This window comes from Rhamphochromis sp. 'chilingali' (genome assembly GCF_963969265.1).
Source record: "Rhamphochromis sp. 'chilingali' genome assembly, chromosome: 22".
NCBI classification, from domain to species: domain Eukaryota; kingdom Metazoa; phylum Chordata; class Actinopteri; order Cichliformes; family Cichlidae; genus Rhamphochromis; species Rhamphochromis sp. 'chilingali'.
Window position 1 is genome coordinate 30,133,280 of NC_137950.1, and position 22,500 is coordinate 30,155,779.

Below are 22,500 nucleotides of genomic sequence, written 5' to 3' on the forward strand. Positions count from 1 at the left end.
CTTCTTAAGTTATACCCACCGTCTCTTTCTATGAACAATTTACAGATTTCTTTGGGAAGCAATTTATTTCTTACTTTATGTATTATTTGCGCTGTTTTAAGCTTCACCAACTCTTGGAATTTAAAAGCTTGCATTTTGACAAAGAGTGCATTTGTATTATTAATCCTTTATTTATCCAGGTAAAAAATCTCATTGAGATTAAAAATCTCATTTCCAAGAGAGACCTGGCATCATAGCAACAAAAGTCACATACCACATAGGTATATAACATTTAAAACAAATACAATATCCCATACAAACATGTGTAAAATATACAATAACAGATCAATGGTCCCTGTACCCACATTATTATTAATCTGATGGCCCTTTTCTGTATTATAGTTATTGTTTGTGTGTTACTCTTGTATGTTTCCCCAGACCTCGACACAGTAGCTCATATACAGCAGTAGTAAAGCACAGTATAACATGTGCAGGGCTTTCTGATCCAACATGTGCTTTGTGTTCCCCACGACGGCCCCGTGCCAGTTTCCCCCGAGCATCAGTGCTGTGTGGCTTCCAGCTCGTGGTCAATGATCACACCAAGATATTTCATTTCATTGACTCTTTCTAAATATACATTGTCAACACATATTACTGCTTTGATGTTTTTCTTTTGCTTTCCAAACAACATAAATTTGGTTTTATCGAGATTCAATGATAATTTATTTATATCAAACCACTTCTTTAATATCGTTAATTCCTGTGTGATCATTTCCAAAACCTGTGGCAACTCCACACCTGAACACAGTATATTTGTGTCATCTGCAAATATTACAACCTTTAAAATCTCCGATACTCTGCAGATATCATTTAAGTACATAATAAACATTTTTGGACCCAGTACTGAACCTTGAGGTACTCCACAAGCTATATCCATCAAATTAGATTTATATTCATTTATTTGTACATATTGTTGCCTATTCCCTACATAGCTTTTTACCCAGTCCAAAACCACTCCCCTACCCACACCTTTCCAGTTTGTTATTAGAATTTCATGATTAACAGCATCAAACGCCTTTAGATGTAAGAAAACGAGTGCGTACCTCTTATTGTCCACACGTTCTGTTATCTCTTCCATTAAATCTATCAGTGCCAAAGCTGTTGACCTGTTGCTTCTGAACCCAAACTCACTATCTGTCAGTAATTCATATTTTTCCACAAAACTGTCAAATCTTTTTATGAAGAGTTTTTCCAGTATCTTAGAGCACTGGGAGAGTATTGACACTGGTCTATAGTTTGTAAAGTGATGATCCAGGGTAATTGTTATTCCCTGATTCATCTTTGATTATTCTGTTTAATACATTCCATATATCTCTTGTGTTATCTTTATTGTGTTCTAACCTTTTAATGTAATACTCTCTTTTACAGGATCTCATTATATTAGTTAATTTATTTTTGTAAGTTTTATACTTCCTTTCAGTTTCTATTGTTCTCTTTTTTATGAATTCTCGATATAAGGTATTCTTTTTTTTGCTGGCATTTTGTAGTCCTTTTGTCATCCATGGTCTTCCTGCATAGTTGTGTTTCCTGTTGATTTCAATTACTGGGCAGTTTTTATCAAGTAATGTGTTAAATGTTCTTAAAAATTCTTCGTAAGCTTTATTAACTTCTGTTTGTTCATATACAATATTCCAATCTTGCTTTAAAAGTTACTTTCTAAGACAGTTTAACATCTTCTCTGTTCTTATTCTTTTGTAAATAATCTCGTGTCCATCGTTGTTCACTTTATAATGGCAATTATAAGATGCAAAGACTGGTAAATGGTCACTTATATCATTGACTAATAGCCCACTTTTTATCTTTTCTTCTATTATATTTGTAAATATATTATCTAATAGAGTCGTGCAGTGAGATGTTATTCTGGTCGGTCTTGTTATCAGCGGAAATAAACCGATGCTGTACATGGAGTCAATAAATTCTGCTGTACTCTTATTATGAGTCAATATTAAGTCCCCACAGATAAACACTCTTTTCTGCTTTATATTTGTAAATAAGTCCTCCATATTATCCTTGAATATCTCAATCTTAGATCCTGGTGTTCTGTAAATACAACTGACAATTAGGTTTTTCCTTTTTTCCATACACTGTTATCAATAACAGTTGTCGTTCTTCCCATTCTTTCGTACTTTAGGTTTTTATCAATGTAAAGTGCCACCCCACCTCCTTTCTTGTTGATCCTGTCTACATGAAGGAATTCATATCCATTTATTTTAAAGTCTTCTTCTTTTTCAGGAGTTATCCAGGTCTCTGATATGGGTGAGGGTTATAAAGCCTACCCTAACCCCATCACCTTGAATGGCTGTTTAAACTGTGTTATGTTTTCTTTGATGGATTGAAAGTTTGCATATAAGCTTTGACTATTAAAGTGAACCGTTGTTGTACCCTGTTCTACCTTGATTTTCTTTTTAAATTGCTCGTTTGTGTAATAATTGCATTCATTTGTCTTATTGTTAAAGACATTACAATCAGGATCTGTGTTGCTGTCATACATTAATGTCCTATTGTCAATATCTATGAGTTGTTAGTTGAAAACTGTCAGACATCTGCATTGGTTGAGCACTTGGACGGTCCCATCATATTTAGCACTGCTTTGCATTCTGACTTATCAGTTTTATCTTTGTAGGTGTGTCATCTCTTTGATGACTAGAACCTGCTCTGGTCTTCCATTTAACTCAATGAATATTTTACAGTCTGACGTCCAAGGTCACTGTATTTTCTTCTGTTTTCTTAATATCCTTGCTTGTCTTGCAGTGTCAGCATTTTTCTTGATTAGGTGTTCGTTTAAATAAACATTTGTACGCTTTCTTCCTTGCTTGAGCAGTTCTTTTTTCTGTTTTCTATTTACAAAACGTATGATAATGGCAGGTATTTGATTTTTGTTTTTCCTTGGGAGAGGATGGCATCCCTCAATATTTTTACTGTCCATTTCGATACCCTTGCTTTTGAAGATGCCGTCACCTGCTCTTCCAAAGAGCGTAGCTCCTGCTCGGGTGGCTCCCCTCTCTCTGACGCTGCTACCCGTGCATGTCTGATGCTTGGTTTCCAGTCCCGTCACTATCACATCATTTACTCTTGAATATTGTTTGACGTAGAAGTAAAATGTTGATCAAACAGCTCCAGCCTTTTGATCTTAACCTGTGAGATGGTTTCCAGTAGAGCACTCCTCCTCCCAGCTTCACATTTGTGTACAGCACATCATCCAGTTTGATCTTAGTGTGTGTGTGTGTGTGTGTCTATTACTGGTTAATAGATATGCAATCAGCCCTGATCACACCTCATCTGTGTGTTTGCAGGTTTTTCCTCAAGTTTTTTCTGAAGTGTAACCAGAACTGCCTGAAAAATGCAGGAAACCCACGAGACATGAGGCGATTTCAGGTAAAGCACTCACACACACACACACACACACACACACACACACACAGATGAATTCATTTCCCTAAAGGGCAGGACATGGCTGTGGATGATCCCATAATGCATTGCAGCAGGGGAGCCCAAGGCTTATTGCTTTGGAGATAAAATATGAGAGGTCATCAGAGACGTCTGTCTGTCCATCCTTCCAATTATTTGTGTTCAGCATCTGTTTGGTGTCTGAATGAAGTGTTAAATGATTAAATTCAAGCTTCCTGTCAAAAGCAGTAACATGGTAGTAAGTGTCAGTCACAATCACGCCAGTACAGACAGGATAACTCGACGTTCACTCATCAATAATGAAACTTTAAAAATAAATAATCCTTTGATAAGTAGAACATGTGGAGAACAAAGAACCTGATGTTGCAGAGGAACACTCGTTCATGAGAATGAGAGTTTGTTCTTAATGATCGCTGCTGGATCAGAGTCGGCCTGTCCATGTCTGATGCTGGTAAGAGAAAGAAACCAGAAGCTTCTCAAACATGAAGCCCCACCAAACAAAATCTCCCACCCGGAGCTGCCTGAAAGCATCAGAAGCTCCAGATGTTGAGGGTATCTGCAGATGTTTATCACCACGGCTACCACAATAGAGTTTTAAAAGACGTGAGGGCGTAATAGCCCACGTAAGCTGCATTTATCAGTGGTGCTTCAGAGCATCAAATCATAAAACCTTTCTGTAGTAGAAATGTGCTCCACACTGTAGGGTCTGAGCCGTCACCCTGAGCACTAAACCAACACACAGTAGAATGTGTCATTGATGTGTTTTTATTACATTGATCCTCAAAGTCTTTGCAATCAGGGAACAAAGAAAATAATCATGAAATCTAAATACTTGCACTAAAAGACAGACGGTCATAGCAGTTATTCATTATTATTATTATTATTATTATTATTTTCTTTTCCCACTATTTTATAGCGATACTTATGTGTGTGTGGGGTCTTTGCATGTTGTGTGTGTTATAATATTGATTTGATGTTGGTATGTTTGAAAGCGTAGCTGCGTGTCCGTGCAGACACTCAGTAAAAGAAAAGATCAAAATGCTGCTCTGGATTTACAGCAGCATAAAAATGTTTCATTCACGATCTCAGTAAATATAAAGGAGGCAGTAAAGCTGCTGTGACCCTCTGTGTTGCGTCTCAGGGAGAGCCTGCTGACCCCGAGCGCCTTCATGAAGCTCAGCTTAACTGAGTGCGCAAATACAGGCGCCCCGCAGTTAAACACCCTCAACCACGAGAGCTTCATTCATCAGACACTTAACAACGAGCACCGCTTATCAGGAAGAAGAGCCCCATGATTGATCCTCATTATTGATCAGACCCATCGTACCGTTACGGTCCAAGAGAGCAGCTGAAGCCAGCAGGAGGTGGGAGGAGAGAGGAGGAGCCATAAAACATAAACACATATTTGAAAAAAAACGAATACCTTCAAATCTGCAGAAAGTAAACAAAAACTTTGATGTTATTATGTAAGGAAAACATGGAATGAGCTGACAGCATGCGATTTATGTGATGAACATGTTTCTAAAAAGTTGCTGCATTACGTCAAACACATCAACACGTTGATGAGTCCGTCGATGTCTGCAGCACCAACAGCTGACGAAAAAAACGGCGACACCATTAAAGAAAACAAACTTCTGCGACCTGTCGCTCGGAGGAAAGTCAGTACAGACCCTAAGAAATGTCAGGTTCACATAGCGTCTCCTTCACCGCGCTGTTACCTGTTCACCTGCCATATCACAGGTGTACAGGTGTTCACTGCCAATCACAGGAACCCAGAAACAACAAGACAACACCAGCAGCCTGTTGTCGGTTACACCAGCTCGGTCTGTGGGACCAAGAGCTTCAAACCTGCAGTTCCTCTGGCATCCAGCAGAGGCAGCAGTCAGTCAGTACATGTACATGGCTGATACACAAACCGGCCATTACTCAGTAAGCAAGCGCGCTAGTTCCTACCTCGTAAGTTCACGAGGAAGTCCAGGAGAATGCTGCGTTTGGAACAACAGGATGAAAATATCTGTTAGTGTTAACTCAGAGTCAGCACATTTTTACACCAGAGAATAAAGACGGGCCAAAGATTGATTTCCAAATATACTGGCAGCTCTCCAGTGAGACATTAAAGTTAAATACAACGATGCAGTTATAAAGCTGAACTTTAATCAAAGTAACTTGCTCAGGAACAAATAAAACACTGAAATAAGCCAAACATGAACCATGGATCATCAAAGTGAATTTCATCTCATGCTTAATTTCCACTGGGTGGCGAAAGCGAGTGCCGTGATTCAGGCGTTTCTCACGAGCCTCGACCTCCCGGTCAGCTGACATCTCTGAAAATGTTGGAGCACTTTTGTAAACGGGCAATGTCTCGATAAACGATATTTAACTTTACATGTCTACATCTTTAAACATCTTTAAAGTTGTGATACAGAAAAAGTAATATTTCAAACTTTACTTAGAGTCTTTGCCACGGTCATCCACTGTTGCCACTTTCCCTCTGGGCTTAATAAAGTCTCTCTGATTTTCAGTTTTAGACGAAATGCATTCTGGGATACTTGGCTTCAACAAGCCCAGACAAGTACACACGAGTACATGCAAGTATGCATATTGAGAAACAACCTCTGGGTTGGTCTCTATAGATTATTTCCCCCCTCGTAACAGCTGCAGGGGGGAAGATGTTTTATAACTTGGCCTCTTCGACTGACAGGTGGGTTTAGCTGCGAACTGCTAATATGGCTGCTGTGAGGTTATCGTAGTAACAGGGTATCCAAGGAGTCTGAGAAGCCTGCTAATGTTTAAGCTTCAAAGCCTCAGAAAGCTCTGCAGCTTCATCCCACAGATGTGTTTTTACAGGAAGGAGATGCCCTACACCTACTGTCCACCTGACCAGCCAATCAGCTTGCAGAGCAGGTGATATTCACTCAGGAAGAAAGAAACAAGCTTTATTGATAACACACACAGTCATACGGAGAAATGTGTCATGTCCGAGCTGCAGACGTAGGGCTTGGTGTTTGGCACGGGGGGCCTACCCAGGACCTTGACTGGATGCTGGGATAGAATCGAACTTGCAGCTTCCACTCCAAAGGTGTGTGGTCTTATCACTACACTATCCAGCTGCCACAGATTTTACTCACGAAGCTTCGCTGCTGCTGAAAGAGAGGAGACGTGTCATTCGAGGAAACTGCCTCTCTCCTCCGTCTGCTCGTTGTCTCACAGCTTCACGCACACACACACACAGTAACACACACACTCGCCGCCACGCCGCGCTGGCCACGCTGACAGGATGTTAAGTCCACTTAAAGCAGCGGGGCAGGGGGAGGGGGGAGACGGGCCAAGCGAGCTGCAGGAGGAGAGAGAGGAGGACGGAGACAGGTGAAGTCAGGTGTGTACTCGTGTGTGGTTGTCGTGGTGACAGCAGGGTGAAGGATGTGCTGGTTAGCCACTGTGGCGACAGAGGACACTTCTACTCGCTCTCAGCGTGACCTTCTGCTCCGTCGCCATGGATCAACGGCAACAACCTCGCCACGGCAACCAGCCACAGATGATGAATGGCCACAACCTGGCACCTGGCAGTGACATCATAAAGAAGGCGGGTTCATTCAGACAATGAACCTTTTTACATTTGTCACATCATTTTATTTCCTGTGTTCAAACACTTTATACTCATCCTGTTTGCGGATCGTTTAGAGTGTTCCACAAACTTTCATCAGGTCAGAGGTCAAAGAAATATCAAAGCATAGAGTTTACAGTTTGTTGCCTCCTCATTATGAAATCTTAATTTTGTTTTAGAAGCCTTTAATTAAAGAGGAAATAATGTCTGACGGTGACATCATCAGTGTGACCAGTGTTGGGAAAGTTACTTTCAAAATGTATTCCACCACAGATTACAGATTACATGCCCCAAAATGTATTTTGTAACGTATTCCATTACGTTACTCAGTGAGAGTAACGTATTCTGAATACTTTGGATTACTTAATATATTATCATGCTGTTTACAACTACATCCTATTGCTGTGTGATTTATTACTATTACTGAAGGTTACTCTCCACACCAACACCAGCTAGATGTTTAAATCTTAATATAATGAGTAACAGTAGGTGGACATTAGGTAAGGCTGCACTTTTTGCAGCGATCTCGTATAGAAACTATTCCTCGCGTATATAAAACAGGTCCGCGGCTCCGAACCGTAGTAAAGGGACCTCTGGCTAATACGCCGGGTTCGTGTCGGGCTCGTAGCTGAAAACTAGCTTTACTTTGTTGTCTGGGTCAAGTTTTAGACAGAGAGAGGCGTTGAAAGGCTGCTGCAACGGAGCTTATTGTTTCAGAGGAAAACATGAACACAGCGTAGTCGAGTCTTAACAGCTTACTCACAGCTGGGCTCGTCAAAAACATTTCTTCACGTCATTATGAGCCGTGAGATTGAGACTCGTGCATTTGAGCCTCTTAATGCGTGTTTTGTTTGGGTTTTCACCAGCATGGAAACCAAAAATAGAGAGAGCATAGCCTAACATGTAACTATAACTGAATACAGTTACTCATATTTTGTATTTTAAATACGTAACGGCAGTGCATGTACTCCGTTACTCCCCAACACTGAGTGTGACATCACCAGTGTTTCTGTTCTTTTCCTGCTGTCATGATTAAATGTTTTTGGCTGTGTCTCTGCAGGTGGTTGTGTCAACGACGGTGAATGTGGATGGTCACGTTCTCGCCGTCTCCGACAACATGTTCGTGCACAACAACTCCAAACATGGCCGCCGGGCGCGGAGACTGGACCCGTCTGAGGGTACGCTTCTTTTTAACTCTTTTTTGCACCCCTCACTCAGATAGTGGAGCTGATGAACAAGTGCCAACCTTTCATCCAAACATGGCGACAGGCTGGGCGTGCTCAAAGGAGAACTTCCTGTCAGAGTTTCAGAGTCCACCGATCACAGTCAGCTCCTGTACTGAGAGCTCTGTCACTGGTCTGACTGGTGTAGGAGATCCGACAGTTGCAGAGAGACGAGTGTAATTTGCTCTTTGCAGAGAAATCAGCCTAGTGGATTGTGGGTAGGAAGACCAGACGCTTCAGGGTCCCCAGAGAGGACAGTGTGTGTCTATGCGTGCATGTGTGTGACTGAGTGTCTTTTCGCGGGCCGTTCAACCTCTTTAATTGCCCTCCTAATTAAAGACAGTTACCATGGAAACCACCCCTCCCAGTCAAAGCGAGGGGATGTCCCGTGGGCTTGAGCTCTCGCTCATTTTCAGCTCTGCGCTCGGTTATTTCTGCACACTTACCTCCGTGCCGTGAACGCTTTCAAACCTGCGAGTTCACCCAGCCACCCACTCCACCTCAGATCCACCGTCTCACACAGGAAGTCGCCGTCCATGCACCATGTTCTCCACGTCTAAAATAAAACACCGCCGGAGTTCACTCATTGTGTTGCTCTACGAACAGACGTGTGTTTAAATATTAGATCGGTTTCCTGAGAATGCAGCGGAAACTCAGGACCAGGTGGACTCGACTGCAGATGAGTGAAACGCACGCGTGTTACAAACACACCCTCATCCCTGATGACAGAACAGCCCGGCCACAGTGTGTGACTCTCAGGGTGTGATGGTCAGTAACGTTTGGGTCACTTTATAACAGATTAATTTTTCTATTTCTAAAACATGAAGCGACAGCGCAGGAGCGTCACAGAAGGTCTGCACCTGACGCCAGCTCACAGAATCGCATCGAATAGAATAGAGGTCAGGTGCTATAATGCCAAGTGATGAGATTAGCTGCCCTACCTCTCTCTCTCTCTCACACACACACACACACACACACTCACACACACACACACACACTCACATACACACACACACACACACTCACACACTCACACTCACACACACACACACACACACACACACTCACACACACACACACACACACTCACACACACACACACACACACATACACACACACACACACACACACACTCACACACACACACACACACACACGGTACTTTCATTTCACTTTATAATTAATCTGCAGCCGCACTTGAAAGACGAGAGAGAAGTAGTCATTACCGGCTGAATATGTGTGTGTCTGTGTGTGTCTGTCTGAGTGTGTGTGTGTGTGTTATTGGAGTGAACTAAGCTAAAGCGGATAAAAGCCACGACCCAATTAACATTATGTGTGCGTGTGTGTGTGTGACCTTCAGTTCTGTAGTAATGTAGCTCAATGTTTCTCAACCTGTGGGCCTGGACCCCTCGGAGAGGTCATGAAAGAGACTGAGTGTTCACAGACAGGCCCGCAGCGCTGGTTTAAAATGTGGATGTTTTGATGCAGGATGTTGAAATAATGTGTGCGGAGGCTGCTTTTCAGGAGTTGAAATGTAGTTTCTCTTCTCTGATTGGCTGTGGCTCACACTGGGATTCCTAATAAAAGCCAATCAGGGCTCCAGGCCTCTGTTTTCTGAGCATCTGTGGTTCATTTGTGCTATAACGTTTTAACATGGAGCTCTGTGGCAGTGATTCCCTGCTGGAACCTCTGCTGGACACTAGAGGAACTGCAGCTTCAGTTAATGAGACCCTAACACTTCTGTCTCTCTCTCTCTCCCTCTGTGTCTCTTGGTGTCTCTCGTCCAGCAGCCACTCCCTGCATTAAAGCCATAAGTCCCAGCGAGGGGTGGACGACGGGCGGCGCCACCGTCATCCTCATTGGCGACAACTTCTTTGATGGCCTTCAGGTCGTCTTTGGCACCATGTTGGTGTGGAGCGAGGTAATACCCATGTGATCAGTTGGATAATTGATCGATATAGCAAACATTGTGTATTGTGTGTGTCAATACAACAACGATGACTCTTATTATTTCTCTCTCCAGCTGATAACCCCTCACGCTATCCGAGTCCAGACTCCGCCCCGGCACATCCCCGGAGTCGTCGAGGTCACGCTGTCCTACAAGTCCAAACAGTTCTGTAAAGGAGCGCCGGGACGCTTCGTCTATACAGGTAAGGACAGCTCCTGATCATCTGATTGGATAACACCACATTTTACCAGTGTCCTCTAGCAGGAGGCACCAGGTGGGATATTTGGGCACCTTTTTAAAACAAAGCTTTATTTCCAGACTTAAAGAATGTTCTTTTAGACTCAAACACGCAGAAATCACGAAGAAGAAAATGAAGCTTATGTATAAGTTAAATAAGGAAGATCTGTGGTCTCACACTTTCTATTTTTATTATTTAGCGGTCATCTAATTTTGGCTTTATTTTTCCAGTCCAATTTTATTTATAAAGCACTCTAACATAGCCAGCACAGTGCTGTACAGAAAATAAGTGAAAAAAAAAGAATAAAAGAAAACAGCAAAAATAAATAAATAAACCACGTAATACATAGAAATTAAAACAGCCCCATATTAAACAAGAAAACAAGATAAAACAGCATAGAATCAACTAAAACCAACATCTCACGGGGTGTCAAAGGTCAGGGTCAAGAGGTGGTTCTCAGGAGTGACTTAGAAACAGGCAGAGGAGAGGCCTGTCTGCCACGATGGGCCAGTCTAACCACAAAACAACCCTGACTTCACACAGCACTCACATGAGTCAGTAATAAGTTTTAAATAAATTCTGATGGTCAAACATCTGAACCGCTGCAGGTGCAGGTAACATCTGTCATTAATACTGCTCCAGCTTTCTTTCTCTATTTGTTGTCAGACTGGAGAACATTTCTTCTCTCCATGTGTCCTTATATCCTCCTCTCCTCTCTCTTTATGTTTCTTTTATCTCCGTTCATGCTGCATTGCAGTAATTATACACATTCAAATCCCATTAACCCGAAACATCTCTGGACCTTTACGTTAATGACCTCACACTGACACTCACTTATGCGAGTCACATGTTCACACAGCAGCTGCTTTCATACCTCAGCAGATCAGAGGGATCCACCACCTCCACCCTGCACTGCCTGCTTTGCACTGGGGGAAAGAAAACAGGAAGTGATGTTGAATAATACAGACCTCCTCCTCAGGTAGCAGGTCTCAGTCAAGTTTTTCTGCATGAGGCAGATCAACACATAAATGAGAAGCGCTGGCACAAGATCTAATATCATATTTAACTTGAATAAATGTCATTTAAATTTAATATTTCTCATACTGAAGTTTTTCCATAAAATTCGATCAGATTAGGGTTTTCATGTCACAGAGTACAATTTATAAAAAATAATTTTCTTAAGTATTTAAATTATAAATAAATTATGAATAAATAAGATGGTAGTGCAAAAAGCAACCAGCTAATCGTTGAGCTGTTAAAGGAATGTCGTGAATAATGTGAGTATTTACTAAAGGAGCAAGTACCATAATGTTGGGGGATTACCTAACATTACCCGTCCTCAGTGGGTGAAATCATTTAAAACAATGACACACGAACATAGACGTACAGCTTATCTTTATCACATGCACGGCTGGATGTACGTGTGAAGTACGTGAGTAAAGTAGAGCAGATCAATGGTGGAAACCCCGCCGATGCACATAAACGACACCACTCCGCTCGTTATGGTTTCTCTCTGTGGTAATGTGTGCGCTCAGGCAGACACACGGCGTCAGCAGTCATGCAATTTCCATGAGTATCGATCTCAAAGTATTGATCGCTCCAACGCCTCCTGTCTGACCCGCCTTCAGATTTTCACTTCCTTAACACCCTCACATACACACTAACACACACACACACACACACACACACACACACACACACACACACACACACACACACACACACACACACACACACACACACACACACGTTTTCATATCCTAACTGTAACCCTGACACTAAAACCACATTTTGAGCCTCAAAAATGTCTTCAAACAGGTATTTTGTCCCCATAAGTGACTGTTGGTCCCCACAAGTATAGTAGTAAGCTACTTTTCTGCCCTCACAAAGATGTCTAACACACACACACACACACACACACACACACACACACACACACACACACACACACACACAGAGCGAACCCTGCTGGTCAGACCTGAGTGTGAGGGAATTGCAGCGCCTCAGTCTACACGTGTCGATCGCTCCGAGCTTCTCGTCTTATCTGAATCGACGTCCTGTTCTGCAGACACTGCAGCCTGAACTGTCTGACAGTAAAACTCACTTATTAAAGTCAACGAATACATACAAAATAAATCAGGACTGTTGTTTCACAGTAAAACACGTCATTCGTGCAGCTGAGCCGCAACAGTGCCAACATTTCTTCAGGTTCAGTTTATCATCGAGATGAACGTCTCCTCATCCAAATGAATGAGCTCTGTCAGGCAGACAGAAGCACCAAAAACAAATAAAGCTGTGCTGATGTTTGACAGGTGTACACACCTGACAGGAGCATAAAACGCTGCCAGCCTGCGCACGATTACTGACGACTCACTCAGCGCTGAGGGCGGAGCCGAAGCGTCTCCTCAGATAGCCGGGACTGACAGATCCTCGCTCGGTGTCGTGTCTGATCAATTCAAAGCCATCAAATCTTTATTGGCAGCCAATATAAACAGCAGATCAGTTCAGCAGTTACCACGGGGACGCTCCATCACAACTTATCGATTGGATGGTTTCACTGTCTGCCGGTGTGCCTGATTAGAGCGCTTGATTTCAGACAATTAGCCAATCAGATAAAGACTTTAGTGACAGCTGGTTTGTTCAGGTGTTCCAGAGTTTATTAAACTGCAGTGAAACATGAAGATATGAATAAAGACAGAAAACATGAATCAAGGGCATCATTCATTCGTGACATCAGCGTTTTTAGCAGCTCAGGTGTCTCAGGGACTCTGGGCTGAATGTGGAGTCATGGTCACGTGACCTATAGTTGTCAAGGTAAAAGCCTCATACGAATGAAATACAACACATAAGAATAAAACAGTCACGTCAACACAAACACGCAATAACAGGTCATTAAAAACAGCCACACAGCATCACCACCAGCCCCGCTGCACGCCAAACGTGGCGTCCTGAACAGTCGCTGATCCGCCAGCTAAAGAGGAAAACGCTGCCAGGTTCAGGTGGTCTCTTCTTCTCATCGTGGTAACTCTGCTCTGACATCTTTTACCTGATGATCAGGTGTTACTGCTCTGCTGGGTGTGTTTGAAATTGCATGTGGACACGTGTCCTTAAAGACGCAGCGAGGATGCATTCAGGTTTGATCCAGGAGGAATCGGACCGACTGCAGGTGGAAGAAACACAGGTGACAGTAAAGTGTGTAACAGTCAACAACACAAGGTCACAGCCACTCGCACAACTATAGATAACACAGACATCTGGAGAGCTAACACACTCTTATAACTGCTGCCTGTCACGCCCTGTGAGCCTTCAAGGACTGAACACACACACACACAAACACACACACAGTTTGATGTATAGGAGAGTCGGTCTAAAGCTTGTTAAATGCAGCTGAACCAAGACGGGATTATGATTCATGCACTTCACACACACACACTCTGAGTCCTGGCTGTGCTCGGCTGCGTTCACTGACGCTCTGATTTATCACCTCCCAACCAGTTTAAACTGTAAATGATGTTAGAGGAGAGAGGAGGGGAGGGGAAAACAAAAAATGAACAAGTCTGATGGATTCGGCGTGTCTGAGGGTTGCAGATTCGCCGCGATGTGCACGGCTGCAGTTATTACACCTGACAAAGAGCAGCATAAATTATCGGTTCAAACTGAAGTGTGTGGTGTCCCATCAGCGTGACAACGACGCCTCCGTGTGTTTCCTCCCGTCGGTCAGTACAGACGTTCTAATCCAATCGGCCCGTAAACTTTCTGGAGTATTTTCATTGACATTTATTTTTTCCTTTGTTCTCTCTGTGCACGACTTACATGTTTAATCCAGAAATAATCTAAAATGCTCACATGTAATCTGCGAGTAATGCGAGAGGAGTGTCTCACGTCTTATCCACGGCAGTCTGAGCAGCTGACAGTTTCACGTTTTTGGGCTTTAAAAAGTTTAACTAGTGAACAAATGTGACGATATTAATGTTGTGAGGTGTCTAATGAAAAGACCTGCTCCCTCCTCAGCGTTGAATGAGCCTACCATCGATTACGGCTTCCAGAGGTTACAGAAGGTCATCCCCCGCCACCCTGGAGACCCGGAGAGACTGCCGAAGGTAGGACGCGCTCAGACACACAATCGTTTTATACAAACACGCAGAATAAGTGATTATTGTCGCTGTGTTTTTTCCATCAGTCTGCGTTCTGGTTGGCTGCTCAGAGTCCTGATAATCATCAGCTGCATCCACCGATTCTGCTGTTTAACTTGTTTTTGTGTGTCCACTCAGACCGACTGGCAGCTTCTAACACACACACAGTTTTCATCAAACCTGTAGTTTGGACACCAGTATCTGTTCAAAGCTTTCACATTTGTCCTGGTTTGGCTGAATTTGGTTCACATGAACCGCGTTACCACACGTGTGATGCTCCAGAGAAAAGGCTGACGGTAAATTCAGCTGGACAGTGAACGATCTGTAATGAAGCAGGAACCTTCACATTCCCCTTCTGTGGGTTAATTATCACCCGGGGGGGTGAAAAGTGGTGCAAAGGTTAACATGATCCAACGCCCTCAGGGTGAATGAATCTGGAGGACAGTCTGCTGGCTCCAGTCAGAACCAGCAAAGAGTCCTGCGCTTGTCTGTTGAAGAAGGAAGCTGCTTCCATGATGTTCTCCTTTTATGCTACCACTCCTGTTCGTTGTTGTGAGGATGTTGTTTAGTTTCCAGTTCACAGGTTTTCGATCAGACTCTGAAAATCATCCCACATTTCTCATCGGTGGAGGCCAAAGTTTTTCTTTTTAAGCTCACACTTTCACATCTTTTACCCATTTTAGATTTGATGGGTTCAAACAATCAAAGCAAAGAGACGGAATCAGTTTTCCCTTTAGGGTGGACATTTAAAAACTCTGCTGTGCTGCTTCAGGTCAACAGTTCAGTGTGTGTGTGTTTCAATAATGACTCGTAAAGCAGGTTTGGGATCGTCAGGCTGTCCTGATCCTGGATTAGCTGTCCAGTTTAGAGGAACCAGGATAAGATGTTTATATATATCAGGCCTAATCTGGATCCTCCAGATTCGGACCAGAAGCAGGATGCTGATGGAAATTATCCGACACTTCTATTCACCCCCTCGTTTAACCCTTTAGAGCCGATCGGAGCGGGAACGCTCTGTTATGCGTAACTATTTTTAAATCCCAGTAGCACTGCAACCACGTAAGCTAGCGCAAAAATTTTTTTTGCATATGAAACCGGAGGAGTAGTACTTACATCTGATGCCATCAGCTTGTCCTCGGTCACGGTTTCCTTCCACATAAAGCTTTGCAAAAACTGCATAAAAAGCGCTTGCAGGAACAAAAACATAATATTCCAGAAACAGCTTTACCGATCTGATCAGCTGTTCAAAACACTTCCTACGTTGGAATAGACGTCAGCGCGAACTTTTGCATGTCCGCCATTACCTGCCCGAAACCGGAAGTGACGTCATTTTCGCGGAAATGTAGTCTTTTTTGCGATCAGGGCCTCAGGGCCTATACTGCTCTTTTTAAAAGTTATCTTTGACTTTATGACTTTCTGTGTCGTTTCTGGGATGCTGAGGACTCATATTGCACTGCTGGAAATAGTTTATTTTGATGCATATGCTGCTTTTTTGCAAATTTGCAGTATAATATTTATTTTCGTTTTTCCTGCAGTGTATAAAAATTGGTGTATTTCAAAAATAAAACTATGAAGACACTCAAAATAAATTTCCTGTGGTGGGAAACTATTTTGTGCAACTTTTTTGTATTTACAGTTTTGAGGGATAAGCCTCTTAAATTTCTCTAACTAGAAATATATGTTAAAAAATCAAAAACGATTTTCAATTTTTTTGTAGTTTATTGCACTTTTTTGCAATTTATGTAATTACTATGCACTTAATGAATACATATTATTAAAATCTGGGCTATAATGGTTGTATTGATGTATAGCAACTTGAAATGCTCCCAAAAATGGCTCCACAGCATGTAAAAATATAATATAAGCTCTGGCGGACTTGGTTCTATGGTAGGTCTTAAAGGGTTAATGAACAACCTTGCAGTAGTTGAAAGAGAATTTCTCTAGTGTGCTTTCAGCCTCCAGCTGCTCTGATGTGAGCTGACATGCTGTTAGCTCCATAATGAAAACCACATCTTTAATAATTCATCTGTAATGGTTTTATTCAATTACCCACGCTGCCTTGTGCTCAGCGTGCAGCCGAGTGACTGTTGACCACAGAAACGCTAATAACTGGAAATAATCCCGACTGTTTCGGGGGGCTGACTGCGACGTCTGAGTCGGGCTTACGTGTGACGGGTTGTGCACTCATGACATCACACAGGTCAACACAGGTCCCCTGTGTCGCAAACCTGGACCATGTTCTGGCGAAGCACACACGGTAACACCGAGGCAGAGCTGATCTCCCTGTGTGTGTTCAAACAGCGGTGCCTTGTGAACACTTGGTGCTACCTCGATACACAAATATACCTGCGACAAAGTTACAGTGATTTAAAAGCAGTTATAAAAAGGGCCCGCGACCCAACCCTCTCTGTAGGCGCTGAAGCCGCCACATGCCCGGCTGAAGGACATGCGATACTAAACTACTAAGTATGAAGAACAGAAATCGAATGTGTGGTCAAACGTGCAGATGTATTCTGCTGGTGGTTTCTTCCTTCCCGCTGTCACCAAGTGCTTGCTCATAGGGGGTCATATGATTGTTGGGTTTCTCTGTATGATCGTAGAGTCTTTACCCTACAATATAAAGCACCTGGAGGCGACTGCTGCTGTGATTTGGTGCTGAATGAAAGAGAAGTTTGCTGATAGTCTCACTGAAGCCTGTGATTGGTTGATTGTACTGTAGTTTTGTTTGATACACCTGTTCAAAGTGTGCTCACAAGTATGTGAACAGCTCCCAGGAAGTTTCCTGTTGAGCTTTGAAGCAGTAGGAGGTCAGTTTGCTCTGTGTTTTTGAGGTGGAGGCTAAAGATGGCGGGCTGAGAGAAGCCGCTGTCCCATTCAGTCGGTTTCAGAAAGCAAAGCTACTTCCTCTGTGTCCTCGTCAAACATGTGAGCAGGTGAGAAAGTACAGAGACATTTTCTGAGAGTGACACCTGCTTCTGACCCTACAGAAGGACGGTGTTTGGGTTTGGTGCCATAGCGACGCCAAAGATTAAACTTTAAAGTGTCGGTATGTGCGGCAGCTGCCGTCAGTCATCCCAGCACGGACGCCACGAAACACGTTGAGGTCGGAAACACACAAACCCAGTGACAGGCATGTGCACGAGCCAGGAGTTCACACACACACACACAGGAAACACACAGCTTGAAGGAGAGATCACTCTGTTAGTCCGGATTACTGAGGACAGTTCACACTAACCTCAGTGTTAAAGCTGTTTCCATGGTGATCAAGTGACCCTGCATTCATCATCATTAGCTGTCCGTCACAGACACACACAGACACGCACTTGTCTGTGTGTGTCTGTGTGTCTGTAGAATTTAATGCTCTTTCCTGTGTGTGTGTGTGTGTGTGTGTGTGTGTGTGTGTGTGTGTGTGTGTGTGTGTGTGTGTGTGTGTGTGTGTGTGTGTGTGTGTGTGTGTATAAAGCCCATTGGCAAACAGGGAGGTTGAAACAGTCAAATCAGGTAATCAGCGAGTGCAGCCATGTGGCAAGAAAGGAGATTGGCATACACACACACACACACACACACACACACACACACACACACACACACACACACACACACACACACACACACACACACACACACACACACACACACACTTTTCAGCCTTTCTCTTATCTGATTTATAAAAAATAACTCCTCTGTCGTCTTGTTTCTGTTTCTGTCCTGCATAATAAACTCTGAGCTGTTTTCATGTGAAATCTAAATGTCCGTGTTTGGGATGTTTTCATCCAGATGTGGGTGAAGAATCCCTGCAGATGTTCAGTTTGTGGGGGTGTGCATTTAGCCCTCGTGTTGGTGCTGCAGAATCTATTTCTGGGGTCAGATTGTGGTTAATCTGCTCACGCTCAGTGACAGCCTTCAGTTTTCCTTTTGATGGAGTTGGTTGGAGTAGAGAACTCTAACACATTAACATCTGCTTAATGCTACTTATCTGGGTCCGCGTCTCAGGGGCAGCAGGCCAACAGAGATGGCCAGATCTCCTTCTGCCACCAACTCCTCTGGTGGGGACAAAGCCAGCATGTCCTGGGTCTGACCCTCCCAGCTGTATGTGGCCAGATGTCAAACCAGTGGTGGCTCCATCCTCAGCCTCTGATGAATGAGCTCCTCACTCATCTCTAAAGGTTCAGCCTCCAGCAGATGAAGCTCATTTCTGCTCCTTGTGGTCATAGCTGAGGGTAGATCAATCAGTAAACTAACAGCTACACCTTCACCCTCACCTTCGTCACAATAGACTGGCCACTGTTATCCTGAGCTGATCGTGTCCACCATCTGCCAAGAAAGAGTCTGACTCCACCGGTGTATGTTTCAGATGTTTGAAAGTGTTTAGGATCAATTTGTTTACAGTACCATCTGTTGGTAAAAGACTACAATGGTGATTTTTATGAAACATGGCGGAGAAGAAGACGATGACCTAAGGCAGCGGTCCCCAACCCCCGGGCCATAGACCAGTACTGGTCCGTGAGTCGTTTGGTACCGGGCTGCGAGTTGAGGCTGGGGTGTGATAGTTGGTTTTTAGCGTTGTTTTTTGTTATCATTTTTATCATTAACTCGGTTTCCCTGGGTCTTTTCCTGTGTGTTTTGAATAAATCGTGTTTTTTTGGTACCGGTACTGGTTTTACTTTGTTGTATTTATCCGCGACACCTTAAAGGCCAGTCCGTGAAAATATTGTCCGACATAAACCGGTCCGTAGCGCAAAAAAAGGTTGGGGACCGCTGACCTGAGGAGCCAATTAATTCCTGGATGTGGATCAGAAGGTGGATCCAGATGTTTGGTTAAGCTTTCAGAAACCCCGTCTCAGTGGGAAACCTCCCTGAATGAGCTCCACTCAGCTTCAGCTGCTTCTGAGGGTTACAGAGTTTTGACCAACATCCCTGTGCGCTGCTAACATCACTCGTTTGTCGCTGAAATACGCTGCTGTTATTATTTAGTGTCTACAGAGGTCAGGGCTCTCTGCACTTTCAGGCTGAAAAATGGGGCTCATCCAGGATTATCTGATGTTTCTGTAAAAGCCTTCTGTGTGGAAGTCCTCAGTGAGAAGGAAGGTTGTGAGAGCGGTTTGAAGTAAAGGAACTCAAAGAGTTTTGCTTTTCTCTGTTTTCCTACTCATCAGATTTTGGGGTTAGTTTGTGTTGCGGCTGCAGTAATCACAGAGACACGTGTTTGTTTGTAGGGAACAGATCCACGGCTCGGTTTGCGGAAGCCGTGAATCCGGTTTGTAGGCTAAAGCGAGGCAATTCTAGGATCAGAGCTTTGGTGGTGCTGAGCACCCAGAGAGCTGCCCAGCCAGGCAAGATAAACTTTACTCTGTCATCCTTAAATGTCTCCAGTTTTCCAGTTGTCTCTCTGACTGTCTCCTTGGTGCATTTAAACCCCTGTTCCTCCCTGTCCTTGTCGTCTGCTGTCTTCGTCTTCGTTATCAGTCATCATAATTTTACCATCTCTTTGCAAGTCTGTAAATTTCTTTATTAAATCTTAAGATTCTTAAATTCATCAAGTCTCTCTGAGCCTGGGTCCTCGTCACAAAACATGACTTCACTGTTTTGTACATTTGAACACAATTTAATCCCACATTTGTGAAAGAAAAGAAAAACACTTTTTTGAAAAGTCTGTAACAAAACCATCAAATAGAATAGAATAGAATTCAACTTTATTGTCATTGCACATGCACAGGTACAAGGCAACGAAATGCAGTTTGCATCCATCCAGAAGTGCTTAGTGATATAGATATATTACAATATATATTAGCAATAGTATAGATATGTGAGTATACTACAGAAATGGGTCTATTATGGTATGTTATAATGTACACGGTATGAAGTATGTTGTGAATATTCTATAACTATAAGTATGTACAGGCTGTAGTGAGTACAAGCTATGTACAGGCTATGAACAGGCTATAAATATGAAAAACTATACAGAATATGAAATAAATAACTTTACAGAATCTGAGATATACAGCTATACAGAAATGGGAACTGTGCAAGTTGTAAACAGTTGTAGGATTAAAAATTATCGTATGTACAGAATGATTATTTACACAGAGCTATACAGTAGTGCAGTTAAGATAAGTGAGGGTGTGGATAATTCCTACAGAGGTATATAAAGTGCTAGTGGTTGTGAGTGGTGGTTCAGTCCATGTTATTATTGTGTGTTTGAGGGTACAGTTGTCCATTGTGGGTGTGTGTATGTTCAGTCCATGTGTTAACGTGGGTCAGATGTCAGGAGGCAGAGTTCAGGAATCTGACAGCTGTGGGGAAGAAGCTGTTCCGGTACCTGGTGGTCTTAGTCCGGAGGCTCCTGTGGCGCCTCCCAGAGGGCAGGAGGGTGAAGAGTCCATGTGATGGGTGACTGGGGTCTTTGATGATTTTCCCAGCCCTTTTCAGACACCGCTTCCTGTAGATGTCTTTTATGGCAGGAAGTGGTGCTCCGGCGATGCGCTGGGCAGTTTTCACGACCCTCTGCAACGCCTTCCGGTCCGAGGCAGAGCAGTTCCCGTACCAGACTGTTATACAGTTGGTCAGGATGCTCTCGATGGTGCAGCGATAGAAGTTCACCAGGATGTCTGAGGACAGGTGGTTCTTCCTCAGAGTCCTCAAGAAGAAGAGGCGCTGGTGAGCCTTCTTGACCAGCTTGGAGCAGTTGGTCGTCCAGGTGAGATCCTCGGAGATGTGGACTCCCAGGAACTTGAAGCTGCTCACACGCTCCACAGCCGTCCCCTTAATGTGGATGGGTGGATGTGGGTCAGCATTCCTCCTGTAGTCCACGATGAGCTCCTTGGTCTTCTCGGTGTTAAGCAGCAGGTTGTTTCTGTCGCACCACTCAGCCAGACGATCCACCTCCTCCCTGTAGGCGGCCTCATCGTTGTCACTGATGAGGCCAATCACCGTGGTGTCATCTGCAAACTTAATGATGGTGTTGGAACCATCAGCAGGTCTGCAGTCGTGGGTGAAGAGGGAGTAGAGGAAAGGGCTCATCACACAGCCTTGTGGTATACCGGTGTTCATTGTGATGGTAGATGAGCAGCGGTTATCCAGCCGGACATGTTGGGGGCGGTTGGTCAGGAAGTCCAGTAACCATTTGCAGATGAGGGAACTGATGCCCAGGTCTGTCAGTTTCCTGATGAGTTGTGAGGGGTGGATTGTGTTGAATGCTGAACTGAAGTCTATAAACAGCATTCTGGCGTAGGTGTTGTTGTTGTCCAGGTGTGAGAGGACAGAGTGCAGTGCGATGGAGACTGCATCCTCTGTGCTCCTGTTCTGGTGGTATGCGAATTGGTGGGGGTCCAGGGTGGGGGGGAGACAGGAGGACACAACAAGTGTGCTAGGACCAGCTGCTCTAAGCACTTTGTGATGATGGGGGTGAGTGCTACTGGGCGGTAATCATTGAGGCAAGATGGGTTGGAGTTTTTGGGTATCGGGACGATGGAGGTGGATTTGAAGCAGGCCGGTACCACAGCGTGGGCCAAGGACAGATTGAATATGTCTGTGAGCACTCCTGCAAGCTCCCCAGAACACGCTCTGAGAACACGCCCGGGGATGCCATCAGGGCCTGCAGCCTTGTGGACATTGATCCTGCTCAGCACCGCTCCCACATCGGTGGGGGAGAGAGTCAGAGGTTGGTGGTCTGGCGTCACGTCTGCTTTGGTTGTGGTTGTGGGGTTCCCTCGCTCAAAACGAGCATAAAAGTTGTTGAGCTCGTTGAGGAAGGAGACATCAGAGGATGCGGGGGAGGGTTTGGTGGTCCTGTAGTCTGTAATGGTCTGGAGTCCTTGCCACATGCGCCGGGGGTTGGAGTTGGAGAAGTGATAAAGGTTATTAAATGCTGCAAAAGAAGAATGGATTGGAATAAAAAAAATACATA

The 22,500-nt window shown here is 43.9% G+C and overlaps 1 protein-coding gene across 4 annotated transcripts in view; it reads left to right on the plus strand.

The window, feature by feature from the left end:
- ebf3a (EBF transcription factor 3a) overlaps window positions 1-22,500 on the plus strand; it is a 67,637-nt gene that overhangs the window by 22,267 nt on the left and 22,870 nt on the right. For 2 of the 4 annotated variants that reach the window (XM_080872000.1, XM_080872002.1), the window contains exons 7-11: window positions 3,333-3,414; window positions 8,112-8,229; window positions 10,063-10,196; window positions 10,299-10,425; window positions 14,473-14,561. In XM_080872000.1, the coding sequence (XP_080728126.1) occupies window positions 3,333-3,414; window positions 8,112-8,229; window positions 10,063-10,196; window positions 10,299-10,425; window positions 14,473-14,561 (550 nt within the window). The remainder of the gene's footprint in view (window positions 1-3,332; window positions 3,415-8,111; window positions 8,230-10,062; window positions 10,197-10,298; window positions 10,426-14,472; window positions 14,562-22,500) is intronic. The other 2 variants (XM_080872001.1, XM_080872003.1) reach the window with 1 other exon arrangement.